Source organism: Danio rerio, chromosome 18, assembly GCF_052040795.2.
Source record: "Danio rerio strain M-AB ecotype USA chromosome 18, GRCz13ab, whole genome shotgun sequence".
Taxonomy (NCBI): domain Eukaryota; kingdom Metazoa; phylum Chordata; class Actinopteri; order Cypriniformes; family Danionidae; genus Danio; species Danio rerio.
In genome coordinates, this window is record NC_141038.1 from 26,644,328 (window position 1) to 26,661,224 (window position 16,897).

At 34.0% G+C, this 16,897-nt stretch overlaps 1 protein-coding gene across 4 annotated transcripts in view; it reads right to left on the bottom strand.

Moving 5' to 3' along the window:
• slco3a1a (solute carrier organic anion transporter family member 3A1a) overlaps window positions 1-16,897 on the bottom strand; it is a 111,805-nt gene that overhangs the window by 12,313 nt on the left and 82,595 nt on the right. For all 4 annotated transcript variants that reach the window (XR_015514411.1, XR_015514410.1, XM_087292505.1 and 1 more), the window contains 4 exon segments: window positions 13,908-14,006; window positions 9,493-9,768; window positions 4,988-5,152; window positions 1,767-1,965 (listed from right to left, as the gene is read on the bottom strand). Coding sequence is in view for 2 of the 4 variants with exons in the window: in NM_001045188.2 (NP_001038653.1) it covers window positions 1,767-1,965; window positions 4,988-5,152; window positions 9,493-9,768; window positions 13,908-14,006 (739 nt within the window). In the remaining 2 variants the exon portion in view is untranslated.

Here is a 16,897-nt window from a genome sequence, read left to right on the forward strand (position 1 = left end):
AAACACATGCTCTACTGATAATTTAGATTCAAATAAGTTATATTACAGTGGGTACAGAAAGAATTCAAATTTTTCACTCTTTGTTATGTTGCAGCCATTTGCTAAAACCATTAAAGTTAATTTTTCCCCTCGTTACACACAGCACCCCATATTGGCACAGAATTGTTGACATTTTTGGATTTATTAAAAAGGAAAAATCGAAATATCACATGGTCCTAGGTATTCAGACATAATAATAGCTGTCCACCAACGCTTACCATCCAACCTGACAGAACTGAAGAGGATCTGCAAGGATGAATGGCAGAGGATTCCCAAATCCAGGTGTGAAACACTTGTTGCATCCCAAAAAGACTCAAGCTGTATTATATCAAAAGGGTGCTTCAACTAAATACTGAGCAAAGGGTCTGAATGCTTAGGACCATGTGCTATTTTATTTTTTTATCAATCTGCGAAAATGTCAACAATTCTGTGTTTTTCAGCCATTTGCTAAAATCATTTACGTTAATTTTTCCCTCATTAATGTACACACTGCACACCATACTGACAGAAAAACACAGAATTGTTGACATTTTCGCAGATATAATTGTAAAAATGGCTGTCCACCAAGGTTTACCATCCAAACTACAGAACTGGAAAAGATCTGCAAGGAGGAATGGCAGAGGATCCCCAAATCCAGGTGTGAAAAACTTGTTGCATCTTCCTAAAAAGACTCAAACGGTATTAGATCAAAAGAGTGCATGTACTAAATACTGAGCAAAAGGTCTGAATACTAAGGACAATGTGATATTTCAGTTTTGTTTTTTTAAATCAGTCTGCCAGATGTCAACAATTCTGTGTCTTTCTGTCAATATGATGTGCTGTGTGTACATTAATGATGAAAAAAATAACGTTAATGATTTTAGCAAATGGCTGCAATATAACAACAAGTGAAAAATCAACGAGGGTCTGAATACTTTCCGTACCCACTGTACATTATTTTAAAAAGTATTCAAACAAAACTGATTAAATTCAGTATAGATTATAATAAAAATGATGATAGACTAATAATTTGAAGTAAAATTGAATTTACAAAAATATTAAAGTGCAAGAGAATAACAGGCATGTTTAAATTTACCTGCCATTTTTTTATATAATTATTAATTTAATTAGAAATTAAGTAATTTTATTTGTATGATTAATTTGTATAAAAAACAATTATATAATATAAATAAGAGTTGTTTTAGATTAGAAAAAGGAAATGAATTTATCTCAATAATTAAACATATTAAATAAATTTGCATTAAAATTAGAAGAAAATAATTTAGAATTCATTAATACATTTTCATTAAAAACATAGTAAAAATCAGCAACAATTTTTTTTTGTGAAAAATAACAATAAAACAATGTATTTTATGTAAAGTATCTTTATGTTTTGTAATTTTGTAAACACGTATATTTTATTTAAGGATAATAGGAATTATTTAAATCCTGAATTTCTTCTTTTAAGTGATTCAGTGCCTCAAAATACACACATTTTGGCCAGCTATGAACACTGAGATTTTAGAAGCATGTTTCACATGGGCCTGAAAAATAAACCTGAATGTATTACTGAACCATTCTATCCCCCTCCCCTTAAATTCTCAATAAGAGCAATCTCTGAAGAGCTGAAGCTGACTCATCCATATTATCCAAGTAAAAATATCGGTTTCAATATGTAGACTTGTCATCCCTGTACCGTATAAATGGCACAGAAAATAAGGAGACTGAGAGGAGAAAGCCGTCCGTACTCGTTGCCATAGGCGACGGTCACCCCGGCGACAGGACCCGTGTCACAGCCCAGGAAGAGGAAAGACACGTAGCAGGCGGTGGAGATCAGATTGACCAGCATGGCCATCCGAATGGCTCCCAGAGCAGACAGATTCAGCTTCTTCACCAGCAAACCTCCCAGAAATATGCCCAGACAGGCACATGGGATCGCCGTCATGCCTGGTTACAGAGAGAAAATTGGCAGAACATTGTGTTTATGTCAGATATATTTATACCCTTATTCTTTGTGCTGTTCTTTTGTGTTGCAGAACGTTGATGAACTGCTTTTTATCCAAAATTACAGACTTGGAAGTCATTTTGCTTAAATATAAATCATAATTTTTGCAATTACAACTTATAATTGGGGTTATTTCAGGTCTACTGTGGATGTGCCATGGATTAATGTGTTAAAGGATTAAGAAAAATTTCAGAAGTCAACATTTATGTAACCACAAATTGTTCTTTAATTTCATTTAATTTAATTATTTGTATTTAATTTAATTAGAAAACAATAAGCAATTTTTTGCTGATTTATTATTGTTTCCTAATTTAATTTAATTTATTGCTAATACATATTTTATAAGTATATGTAAAAACACATTTTTAAAAATATTTTTTTGTTGCTAATAGCCCCTTTCACACATACAGACTTTTCTGAAAAAAACAAAAAAAACAAAAAAAAAAACAGAAAGGGATCATGTGTGAACAGACCCCTTTTTGAAAGTACCGGTAAATTAGTTTCTGCAATTGTCCCGAAAAGAGAAGTTGTAACACTACCGGTAAATTGCCGAAAGGCTGCTCTGTGTGTAAACTGAAGGAAAACTGCCCGAAAGAGTGTATTCACGTTTAAAATGTGCTGACATGACACGTGTACTCCAGACAAATTCACAACTGCACTGTTTAATAACATAAATGGCTTTAAATCCTTCTCCAGACACATTTAGCTGCTGCTCATTAGAAAAAAAGTTAAGGAAAAAATGATCAATAAAATGATAAACCGCTGTGAGTTTACCTGCCAACTCTGCGTGAGGCACATGCACGTGAAGGAGCACTCCTGTGAGTCAGATTTCAGAAGCCTACAACATCGGTAGTCTTTTGTTTTAAAAAGCATCTCAAAAGCTGCAGCACAAACTCAAATGTACATCTCGATATGCGAAAGTGTTCCTCTATAACTTTGTTGCTCACAGTATCCATCAGAATATGTAACATTGTTGTCAAATGTGTAAACAAAGCTGTTTTTAGCTGCGGTTAGCACCTCAGATGTTAAAGTTGGAAGAATTTTCCCAGTTATTTGGTCCATTTCTAGGACAAAAACATCTACATGAATGCTAAAGTTTTAAATAAAAGTAAAATCATCAAGAAAAAGACTGACGCCCTTAATGTTTAATACAAGCGTGGCTGTTTAGAGCTCATTTTTGGTTAATGATATCAGAATTTACCGGCATTTTGAAATGGAGGTGTAAAGCGTGGCCTGTGCGAAGAGCACATGTTTGAATCTACTGGTAAAGTCGTTCCAGTAATTTTCCGCATATTTACCAATATTACTGTGTGAAAGGGGCTAATTTTATAATTTTATTTTTTGTAATTTTATGTTATTTTTTTTACATATTTTTTTCCCCTGCCCTGGTAAAAATTTTGAATTTTAGTTTGGTTTTGATTTTTAAAACTAAAACAGCAGAGAAATTGCTAATAATACATATTTTAAAAATCTAATACATATGGGGAAAGAGTTTATATACATTTGTTTTTGCCAACAATATGCGATGAAAATATAATTGTTTTGACATTATTTAATGTATTTTTTCCTCTGGAGAAAGTCTTTTATCTCTTTTAGCTTGTAGTTTTTACACTTTTAAAACAAATGTCAAATTATTGGATAGCAGATATATATATATATATATATATATATATATATATATATATATATATATATATATATATATATACTGTATATATATAGCAATTGAAGTCAGAATTATTTTTTTCATTTTTAAATATTTCTCAAATGATGTTTAATAGAGCAAGAAAATATGTTTTTGCTTCTAGAGAAAGTTTTATTTGAGCTAGAATAAAAGCAGTTTTTAATAATAAAAACATTTTAATTGTAAGTTTTTTTTGAGCTGTATTTAAAAAAAAACTATGAAAAAAGATCTCAATAAATAAATAAAAAAATTAAATAGAAATATGCATAAACAATCTATACAAAAATGTGTCTTAAAATATAAATATACAGTTGAAGTCAGAATTATTAGCCCCCTGAATAGTTTTTTCTTTTTTAAATATTTCCTAATTTATGTTTAACATTTGAAAATGTACATACTTGCAGAGATTTATAGAAATAAATTGTTGCATACTCATGTTTCCTTACTTGTTAAATCATTGTTGACAACTATTGTGAGAAATCATTCACGTTCAGTGTCTCTTTACATAGATAAATATTTATTCATTTTCTTTTTGGCTATTTGGGAGTCGCCACAGCGGAATGAACTGCCACATAGATGAATATCTTTAAATTATTTTTTCATTCATTTTCTTTTCGGCTTAGTCCCTTTATTAATTTGGGGTCTCCACAGTGGAATGAATGGAATATTTTACGCAGCAGATGCCCTTCCAGCTGCAACTTATCTCTGGGAAAAATATCAATAATTATTATTAATAATATATAATTAAAAGTAAATTAAGCAAATTTGTTATTTGAGAAGTGTGTATAAAACTGGTAGACCTTCACATTAATAAGTACCCAAGAAGTAGCTCTCAGTTTCAAAAAGGTTGGTGACCTCTGCCCTAACCTATTAACCCAATTAACCTTGTTAAGTCTTTAAATGTCACTTTAAGCTGTATAGTAAGTGTCTTAAAAAATATCTTGTAAAATAATATTTACTGTCATCATGGCAAAGATAAAATAAATCAGTTATATGAGAAATGAGTTATTAAAAGTATTATGTTTAGAAATGTGTTGAAGAAATCTTCTCTTCGTTAAACAGAAATTGGGGAAAAAAATAAACAGGGGGGCTAATAAGTCTGACTTCAACCGTATTACATAATTCAAACGCAATATATTTTCTCCAAAAAATCTGAAAAAAGGTGGAAACAGAAAATAAATATAAGATTAAATTGGTTAAATATATTAATTTTGTAATAAAATAAAATAAAACGTGTACTTGTGTGAATGTACAGACAGTATGCATTTATTTCTACACACCCAGCAGCTGGTTAGCAGAAGAGGTGGTGAGGTTGAACTGCTGCTCCAGGTATTTGCCCAGGAAAGCAGCAAAGCCAGCAACAACCGCAATCTCCATACAGGCGGCCAAGACGATGCAAGTGAACACTGGGTTTGACAGCAGGTGCTTGGTCACCTTGGGAATAACTGGAGTGAAAAGAAAAAGACAGACGAGCAGTGAAGAGACAGTGAGGATGGACGAGAGAAAGACAGGCTTCAGTGAGTAATGAGAGCATATAGTTCAGTCTACGCCATTCAGTAAAAGTTAAGATGCCAATGACCTAGAAACATATGATTTATGATGCAATCGACAGACATTCACCCTTTAATTTCCTGTTTCTTTTCTAAAGTGCTGCAGAGCCATTCAGAAGAGTTGTCATTTTAACTGATATTTTTGACAGATGTTTCGGAAACGTCAGGACCGAGACTGCATTCACACCAGATGGCAAAACCTCCAAAAATGCATCAACCAAGAAGGACAAAACAGCTGCCTGCATTAAAGTGTGCCTTTAGCTAGTGGCTTCTGTGCTAGTAATGCATCACGATAGCAAGTATATAATCAGATCTTACATGATTGATGGTTCCTTTTGTACAAAATGAAAGGCTTACAAGTATAGCACAATACCAGCATAACAATTACTCTATTTACAGACAAACAGACGAGAAACGAAATGGCTGGTATGTGAAACTATAGAGTGACAGTTATCCTGCAAGTGTTTGGGCTGAAAGCTTCACTTCTTTTTTTTTTTAGTTTTGGCTGAAATCATGTTTAAAACTATAATAACAAAATGCAGATACAAACTAATGCATTTTGTGGCATATTTCTACAATTCTGTGACTTAAATATTTTTTGAAAATGTATGTAAAATGGTTTTGATTTATATCCTTGGTTTTACAGCACGGAATAATTCAAAGCACTTTTTGTTTTAGTCTACATATCACAAGATAATGTTCATAAACAAATCCTTGATATCTCCAGCAGAGTTGCTTTTTAACAAGTAGCATAAGGTGAGAGTCGTACACTTCTATCCAGTGAAAGCATAATCAAAATGTTACTGTGAGCAGCAATAGGACACCAAGCACAATGGAGGCAGAATGAACAGTGAGGGATCAACAGTGAGTAATGAAATGCATTTTAGGATCACTGCAGTCATAATGACTTAAATGTCATTACTAAATGTATTGGTTTGTCTTTTTAGGTGCTGTTGTACGCAAGTTTTGTCATGCAACATGGGAGAGAAGCTGTTCTCGCAGTGTTTGAAATATAGGAGTGCAAAAGCAGAGCCTTTATTCTTTACTCGTGCCTTCACCATGGTTGAATGAATGCAATACTTGAAACTCATAGACCGCTAAAAATTTTGTAGCGAACATGGAGACAACACAAAACATTTAATTTTAATGCTCATTTATAAATATATATATATTTTTATCTACTTTTTTCTGATTAAAAAAATAATGAAAAAAAAAAAAACTATTTCTCATTTCGCACGCACGGACCTGCTTGGACAACACTGAAATAGATCACATCCGGTCGGCCAGTCCCAGTCTAGTCGCAGGAGTTCAAATATTTCAATGTATTCGCAGCTCAAATCGGAATTTAATTTTCCATATACAGAGATGATCAGAACTCCATGCAGCTCCCGGACTATTCTCCATTGGAAATGAATAACTTCCAGTCTGTGGTTTGTTTTTTGTCACGTGCAGTGGAAAGGTGGCTTCATTCAGGCTGTTTCTCAATATGGGTTCTTAAGCAATCTTCGTGTTCTCGTGTAACGTCATCATCAAAAATGCCAAAGTTCAGTTCCAATACTCAAGACAGCAAGAACTGAGGATCTGTGAAACTTCCCAGTTGTGTTCTTGATATCGATGACGCACCGATGCAGATGCAGACTTGAGCACCGATCTCACTCTGGAAGTCTCAGCAACTGGAGGTGGAAAGCGCAGCATTTTATTTAGATTTATTATTAAAGTTCAGAGATATCACTTATTTATCTCAGGAGTTTCCTTAAATGAAACGATTAATATAAACATTTTATGGACATCTTAATAAAGGAATAAACACATTAAGGATGTTTGTTTTCTGAAATTTGTATTAAAATCTGTTTTATTTATATTGTGCAATTATTTAAAATGTTTTATGCAGAGTATATATTGAAAAGAATAAATCGCTGTATGAATGCTGTAATGTTTAAATAATTTTCCATTTAAACGCTGGAAGGGTCATGTGACCATTAGGAAGAACACAGGATCTCATTTCTCACTGGACGCGTTCTCTGGTCTGGTAGTGTCCCGAGTTCATTCTTCCGAGGTAACTTGGCAAGACTATTTTCCACAAGAACGCAAGTCTGTTCTCTGTTTTCTTGGAATTGAGAAACAGCCTCAGACTATTGAGAAGCCTTCAAATTTTTGCAAATGAAGAGACTTTCTTGAGCGACAGCCAGTAGGAGCACCAGTAGAGCTTACGTGATCCTCTCTCTGCTCACTCAGAGACCGGTTGTATTCTCTGTGCTGTAGACCTAAACAGACCTGCGTTTGCAGCAGTTCGCCACTCAGAGCAACAGCCGGCTACTAAGTCGCTGCTAGTGTGAATGAGGCATCATTTTGCAACTCTCCTAACATTAAATGGTTGAGTTGTACAATTTCTTTTATGATTCAGAAAATCTTCGAGTCTGGAAGTAGCACTTTTAGCTTAGCTTAACATAAATCCTTGAATCAGGTTAGATTATTAGCATCTCGCTCGAATAAAACTTTTCCTATTTAAAGCTGCATTCTTCTGTAGTCATATCGTGTACTAAGACTGACAGAAAATGAAAAGTTTTCTTTCAAATGAGCTTTGCTGCTCTACCTTGGCTGCACTAGGCACAATAACATTACACAAAGCAGTAACCTAAATGGGGATTGTTTTTAGAAGCTGCATAATATCACTGCATCTGCATTTTTTGAATTTCATCAATTAATGAATGAATGAATGAATGAATGAATGAATGAATGAATGAATTAATTAATTCATACATTCATTCATTCATTCATTCATTCATTCATTCATTATCCTTAGTCCCTTTATTCATCTGGGGTCACCACAGTGGAATGAACCGCCAACTTATCCATCATAACCAAATATCAGCCATATCTTAGATTTTTTTAAATGTAGCTTTTTAAATAAAATTTTAAATGCAAGTGAAAATATTTAAAGTTCTTTCATTTTGTACCACTAGGATTCGATACTGTGCTGGAACTGTGGACATAAACTCAGGACATTTTTACCAAAACACACATCTACACTGATGAGCTCCTTTTCAAATTCATTTGTGCATTATTGAACATGACCATTATGAAAAAATGGCAAGGCAGAAGTTTGAAAAAAGCTTTTTTCAAAAATTCTAAATAGTGGAAAAATAGGATTATGAAGAATCATGCTATGTTATAATTCAGTTATGTTTTTCACAGAGCTTATTTTACTTATTACTTGAAAACCTTTATTATAACAGGAAAATCTTGAGGGAACTCGTTGTCAAAGGAATGATAAATTTTAACTCATTCCTTTCTAAAATGAATGATAACTCTTACACATATCCACTTCTAAATCAGCAAAGCAAACTGTATGATGCAATTCATAGACCACCAGACTATTTTATAAACATACAATTGAAAAGTTGTTCCTGGTAATATTACTTTTATGGGCATTTTTATAAGCTAACATAATAACCCTGACTCTGACTTAGTTAACAAACGAAACCGCAACATGAGTACACTGGGATGTGTAGAAATTTGTAAATGACGAGCACTAAAATTCAGAGAAAATCTGCTAAGCTTTCAACAAACTCTTCAGGCTGTAGATTCCATGTAAGTCTGCTACTGAGTAAGACTTAAGTCTAATTGTCTAATTGCCTCCTCAGTGTATCATTAAGTATAATTCGGCATGCGATTAGAGGAACATGTCCGGTACAGTTTAAACAGATTTAAACAGATCAAGCCTTCAATTTACGTACGCATGCTAATAAAAAAAGACCCACATCATGTTTTTGTGACTAACATTTCTTCAAATTCTTTAAAGGCATATTCACCCAAAAATATAAATCCCTTCGTCATTTAGTCAGCCTTGTTCAAAACTTTTAGGATTTTCTTTATTCTGTTAAAAACAAAAGAAGATATTTTGAAGAAAACCGGAAACCTTTAACCATTTACTTCCACAGTATTTGATTTTTCCTATTATGGAAGTCATTTGTTACAGATTTCCAGCTTATTTAATTTTTTTTCAATCATATTTCATGCTCTAAACTCATAAAGCAGTGGAACTCCATAAAGAGTGAGTGCATTTTTTGGGGGGTGTACTATCCCTTTAAATGCAACTATACTCATTAACCTTAAGCAGACTAATCTCAATACGAGACATCACACAGTGACATTGGAGGTCTTAGACTGTGTGGAATGGAAGTGTTTAGCAGTTTTGTAAGTATGTGTTTGTGTAGAGCTATTGGAACTGAGACCTCTGAGCTGCTGGCAGCAGGACAGACTGTTGCTGTTGGGCTGGTAGTTCTGTACGACTCCATTGCTGGGCTTGGATTTCTCAAAATCCTGTGATAAAGACGCGGGCAGCATGGCCTGTTCACTTTCAGGCACTCCTTCCATCTCCTTGCTGGGCAGGGATTGAGGGAAACCAAACATGAAGAGGGCCGAGAAGAAGAGTAAGGCACCGCAGATGAGGAATCCGCCCCACCATGCACCAATCCAGCGTGGGTCATCGGGGGTGATGTTCAGCTGAGCTAAAAAAAGCAAATATATAAATAAAATAAGGAGCATTTAGAGGAATGATATGCTCCCTTATATTCAGACATTTAAAAAGATCCACTTCTAAATCAGAAAAGCAAACTGTATGATGCAATTCAGAGACATCTGACATCAAAACTGAGCTTAGCTATTTGGTACATCTTATTCTACTAAAAATGTCTGAAGGGATTTCGTGTAATATCTGATGCAATGTGTGAAGTTGAAAAAGCCAAGGCACTTACATTAAAAGAGATGTCCAACACTGACTACATTGTAATACATTTATATTAGCCACCACCTACTTAAAAATGATTGCACTTCTTGTTTGAAGTACTTCCACTCAAAATCACTGAAAATAAATCACTTCAAATAATAAGATTGTGCTACAAATAATTAATATCTGTAGTTAAAAACCAGAGTATATTTGGCTTTGTGCTTTATTTTAATCCATTATGAAAATAACATTACACTTGGAACATACAGTAAGATTAGCATCACAAGGCAATCTGTAGTGAAGCTCTTTTGAGATTCAGTAGCTTTGTTCCTTTAGATTATTTTCTCTTTGTATTCCCTACAGTACAGCATTTTTTTTACATTTCTGTAATATTGCTATATTTGTGGAGGTTAAAGGTGCAGTGTGTAAGTTTGACACCCAGTGGTTGAACTAGGTATTACATTTCTGGATCATAACACACTAGCGCAGGTTTCCAGATTGACCAGCTGGAGCGAGTCTAACTATTGAGCCTAAAGACTGATTCAAATCATGTTCTAAATAAAAGCAACAACACGCAATAGAAGGAATATTTTCCATATTAAAAGGAGTTTTTGTTCTAACCAACACCTCGATTTGTATTGGAAACAGCTTTTATTTCTTGCAGCTTAACAACAGGATAAACTGACAGTGTTGTTTACCTCAGGTACACCTCATGTGCTTTATTCAGTGTCAAATGCTACTAATGTGAGGTTAAATGCCATTTTACATTGAATTTATTGCCATACTACTGAAAGCAGCAGCAGATAGTTCACCTCAGATTTTGGAAATCAAATAAACTGTTTGAAAATTAACTTTAGAACTGTGAAATAATGCAAACCAACACATATGAGTGATTCAGCATGTCCATTTAATAACGTTAAAGAGGTTTAATATGTATTTATTAGATTATAAACCTTACCATTTTATGTGTGAGTGCATATTCAGTGCTACTGAACTGTAAAAAACAAAATCACCATTTGTTCAGCACACTGTACTTTTTCTGTCATATATACTAAAAATTGCGAATACGAACTAATTACATAAAAATATATGTTATGTCAACAATATTCACTAAAATGTTATATCTACATGTTTAACTGACTTTTCTGGACAAACATTTTTGTGTTGAACAGGAATGTTGATATTTAAATAATTTATGCATGCATGATGTGACGATCGAAAACTTAGTTTGTTTATCAGTTGCTTGAAAGACGGGTGACACAGTGGCGCAGTTGGTAGCACAGTCACCTCACAGCAAGAAGGTTGCTGGTTCGAGACCCGGCTGGGTCAGTTGGCATCATGTGGGTTTTCTCCGGGTGCTCCGGTTTCCGCCACAGTTCAAAGACATGAGGTTCAGGTGTCTGAGTGTGAATGGATGTTTGCCAGTACTGGGTTGCAGCTGGAAAGGCATGCGCTGTGTAGAACAGATGCTAAACAAGTTGGCGGTTCATTCTGCTGTGATGACCCCGATGAATAAAGGGACTTAGCCAAAGGAAAATAAATGGATGAAGTAGTGAGTTTATGTTCATTTTTAAGAAAAATGATTAAAAACAGTATGATATGCTAACTAGAACTAATTACTTATTTTGCAAATTTGAAAAAAATCATCCACTAAACAGAAAAAAATTATTTGACTCAACAGCAGTAATTGTTGCTTCAGTTGATGTGACAATAATATCTTTATTAGTGAAATACAATAATCAACATTGCATAAATAAACAAAATTATGTTAGCTGAACAAAATATTGTTACTGAGAAAAACTAAAAAACTGTTGTTGAGACAACTCAAAGTTCTTACTGCATCAAGTTGCCTTATTTTTTTTATGTTTCCTCAACAATTTATTTTTTACAGTGTGGAAGGTTATATTTAAATTTCTGTCTTGTTTCGTCTGGTGCAAACAACCAAATTGCTTATCAAATCAAATCAAATCTCGTCACAGTGTATTGTTAGAACATGGTGTTACAATATAACCTGCTCACCTAATGTTTGTATTAGTAATATTCATATTATTTGGTAATTAATAATTACCTCATGTAGAAATCTGAATCGGTGTCTCATTTCGGAATCTGCTACTGTCTGCTACTATTTTTAATTGAATTAATTAAACATGTGGTTTTCCACTAAGGTATCCCAGTGTGCTGAAATATAAGTGGCTATACTGGCATTGGGTGGGTTAAAGAAACTAAAACAAAGTCAGTGTTGTGTCACAGAACGCCCCTTTTCAAGCAGAATATCTGACTTTAACATTGTTTTTCAGATAAGCAAGAATGTTCACTTGGCATGTTTCTTTAATATCTGCGCAGATATTATGGTGTTTATTTACATACAGCCTCCTAATCATGGTGTGCTGAAAGTATTTTGTTCATACTAATAAGTTGCCTTATATTGTTTGATGAATGCCAATATATTGGTCGATAGCTGGGTGGTACACTTCTTTGGGGCTTCTCCACACCATAACTCTCCCAGATGTGGAAAGACAGTGCACTATATTCAAAACACACTAGCCCTGTTGGTTAGATTACATTTATGAATAATTATTTGTGAAAAATGTGAGGGCAAATTCCTTTTTCAGATATCCCTTACAGCAGGGGTGTCAAATGAACAGCCTGTGGGCTGGATCAGGCCCGCAAATGGGTGTAATCTGGCTCACGAGATGATTCTGTAAAGTACAAAATAAGAGCTGCAATTTTTCAATAAAAGAAACTGCTGTTCCAATAGTGTCCACTGGATGGCACAATTGCAAACTGTTAATTTCATCCAATCCAAAGCCCTAAATCAGCGTCAGGTTAACAGCCTTCTCAGAGAGAAAGATCACATCTATGCCCTGCCATAGAGGTGGTCTTACAAGGAAACTTAATTATTTTCCATTTTATCAGTTTAGTTTACCTTAGAGTTCAGTCGTATGAAAATGTACGATATAAAAAAAAGGAGGCGTTGCACCCGACACACACCCCTAAACGCAACGATCATTGGTGGATAAGCAAATCGCACTAAATTGTACGAATGAGATCATACAAATTCATATAAATTAGCCACTAAATCAAAATGTTATGAACTGCCATGAGATTGTGTTGTCCTCATGCTACTGTCATGTTTGAGATTAAGTAAAAATAACAGAAGATGTAAAACACTAAAAACTGAACTACCCTGATCCAGTTACTATGACCGTTTATGTGAAGCTGCTTTGACACAATCTACATTGTAAAAGCGCTATACAAATAAAGCTGAATTGAATTGAATTGAATGTAAATGCATTTGTTGAATAAACTCTGATGTAGTGAACATAAAACCAACATGACTAATCAGCTGCTCTATTGATAGTGTTTGTGGATAGATTTGCTTTACGTTGAAACACAGCTAACTTCTTTCTGTATTATATGTGTGTGGTTTTGGAAGACACAATGGAGGAATGGAAGAACATCTGTAAATAAAATATCATTTTGCTGACATTTGAGAAAAGCTTCTAAAACAACAATGACAACAAATCTCTACATGACGAAACTCGCAGAAATCTAACATCAAAACTAAGTCACTGATCCACTTGGTGTATTTTATTATACAAAAATATGTATCTAAAGAGATTTCTTGCTATATTTAATGTAATGTGTCTATTATAGAGATGCCAACATAGTGTATCAGCAAGCAGGAATGTGGATTCCAAGCGTGGCTGAAATGAATGCCAAATTTTTCTTCTTTTTCAGATTCACTTGCTGATTATTGATTGTGACAGTGAGCCAGAATTTGAGGCCTTGTGCTTTCAATTATTCAAAAGACACAAGAGCCGTGGTGGTAAGAAACAAAATGCCTAGCAGCATTTTCTGTTGTTCTGAGTGTTTGTGTTGTATTTGGATTTGGAGTGCAGAGGATAAAGAGAAACTCACTTGTGTCGATGAACAAAGCATCCACATAAAAGTTGGTACAGACAGATCCCAGGATGAAACCACACGCAGGTCCAAACACCAATGTGGAAAAGAGGATACCTGAAATGCAATGATAAAAAATCATCAGAAATCTTATTTCAGTTTCACAATGATAAATCGAGCATGCATAAATTGAAGTTATAGTGAAAAAAAGTTAAGTTAAAGTGAACGCTTGACTAAAGCTGCGGTCACACTGCACGGCACTTTTCTCCCCATAGACTTCCATTCATACATACGCAAATGCGTCAGATCAAAAATGCAAGCTCGTGCAACAAGTTTTTCAATTTCGCTGCATTGCAAAGTTCTAGCTTTGTGGACTCTGACCTGCGAAATTGCATCACTTGACTACGTGAGACCAATCAAGGATCAAAACATGACCTCTCTTTACAGTAATTTAAAACATGGATCAATAGCTCGCTTTTTTTACATCTAATCATTTGCAGCGCCATACGAGAGAATATTGCATGCTCAAACTCTAGTTTGACCGCAGCTTAATTTCGAGAGGAGCATGTGATATGATTAATTGTGGCTGGTCTCCCATCCATAATCATTAGTAAGCCAGTCGGATTAATCCAAACTCACTCTAAATAGCTGGTCTAGTATTACTCCCTTATCTTCATTTTTTTGAAGAATCTTCCCATTCTCCCCATCTCCCCTTTCCTCCTTTACCAAGGGAAGCTCTCAAGAACTTCCTGATCTCGTACCCCCTACATGCTCATCGACCAGGCGGGAGCCCTGGGCTCAATTATCTCCGAGCTCAGGGTCTTCTCCTGGGAAAGGATGCCAAACTCGCTAATATTATCAAGCAATATCGAAGTGTGAACTCTTGAAATGATGCTCATTATTGTAGTGCTACAAGAACAAAGTTATTTTAGTACCCAAGAAATACTTAGTTGTTGAGAAAATATTTAAAAAATTCTTATTAATACTATATATATATATATATATATATATATATATATATATATATATATATATATATATATATATATATATATATATATATATATATATATGGGTCTATCCACACTACCACCACTGTGCCAGTAGAAATGAGTATTTCTAGAAAAAATCTTCTCTGTTAAAAAGAAAATGGGGAAAAAATTAACAGGGGGCTTAAAATATGTGTATATAAAGTTGAAGATTTTAGCCCCCCCTGAATACAGAAGAAAAAAGTTTTAAGGTTATTTTAAATGTTTTTTTTATATTAAAAAGTAGAAAAAAAGCAGTATTTCTTCTAAATAAAATGATTGTATATCCTGTAAATAATATTTTAAACAGTGTTTTTACAACTTCTGTAAGCAAATATTTTTATGTAAATAAAAAATTGAATGTAATGGACAATATGCTGTCTCTGCATCTATGGTGCAGCTTCCAATCATTGCCACTATAGTGCAAAGTAAGGCTCAAGAATAGGTCCATCGTCCTTCTTGACCAGAGATCAGATGTGGCTGCAAACCCTTGACCCTACACACATAATAGGAAAAGTAATTGAAAAAATTGACCTGGAAAAATTAGATTGATTATAGGTTCTAACTGTCGAACCTGTTTCAATTACTTTTCAATTAATCGCCCAGCTCTAATAACTAACATTATTACAGTAGTTAATATTATAACTGAAGTAAATATTTCGTATCAAGCCACAAGGTGGCGCACTCAACCAAATAAATGGTCTCTTCTTAAAAAGAGATCTGATCTTATTTGCCTTTAAAAATACATGGACATTTTTTGTTTGAGAAATCCTTCATCCTTTTCACACCTTTCAGTTTTTCTTAAAATATCAAGCAGAATCATTAAAGTGGGTGGAGTCAGTGTCTGAAGTAAGATTATATCTTAATGCATTGCTTAAATGAAAACATTACACTTTGAATATAATTTAGTAATTATACTGCATGTAAAGTAATACTAAAGACAAGCATTCAAACAAACGTCATTCCCAAATTATAACCATACGCTTTCTGAACAAATAACCAAATAAAAGTGAAGAATGACAACTAATTTTCCCCGCAGTCAGAGTCATTCAGCAGGGATGACACTTTTGCATACAAAGCAAGAAAAAAAGGGATTTGCTTTGGAGAGAAATGGAGTGGCAGAGCTGCGCTGGCACCTCTCAGAAGCGGCAGACATCTGGGCCACAAATCCCTATTAATATGCTGTCAAAAAGTGTGACAGCGGCCCAGCACTATTCCTGCGGGTCACATGAAGCCTCAAGCTTATCCAGGCACTCTCATCAGCTTTCCCATGCACTGCCATTCTCTTATTAAAACACACACAATATTGCTTCATTATGGAGAGACACTGCAGGAGAAAACACTGCTGTTTAAAGCACCTGTCAATTTTGAAATTTTGTCTTTTTGGCTTTCCTGAAGTGTTTTTTGTTTTCAAAATACCCTTTAAAGTGTTTGTTGTAGGTAATTAGTCCATGTCTTCAGATTTCAAATATAAACTACAATATATATTTTACAGGCCACTTTCTCGAAGGCCTTTTTTCTTATGGACTGAACCATTTCAGCAGCACTTCATTTTACTGAGGGATTTGTTAATACATTATGTGCCTTATTTTAGGCTCACACAGAATCTGTGCACGCAGAAACCAATAATTGAGTCTCTTTATTGACTTGTGTAAATGTTTATATTTATTCAGTTTTTATAATAATTTCAGTAATTGACTAATATGAATGTGTTCATTTGATTTATTTACAATACAGTTTGTAAAGTAATATTTTCTGTCTGTCAGTAGATCTATTATATGAGAGATTCGCTTTGTTTACCAAATAAGTGGATCCAATTGGATTTGCATTGTAAACATTAAATACATTTTTTAAATATACACTATAAAGTTTTTAGTTATGATACTCCAAAAAGCATTTCACATAAATCCACAGTTTTTTTTTGCAGAAATAGCTACTGGCCATGCTCATTATATATTATTTTATTTGACCAAATAAAAA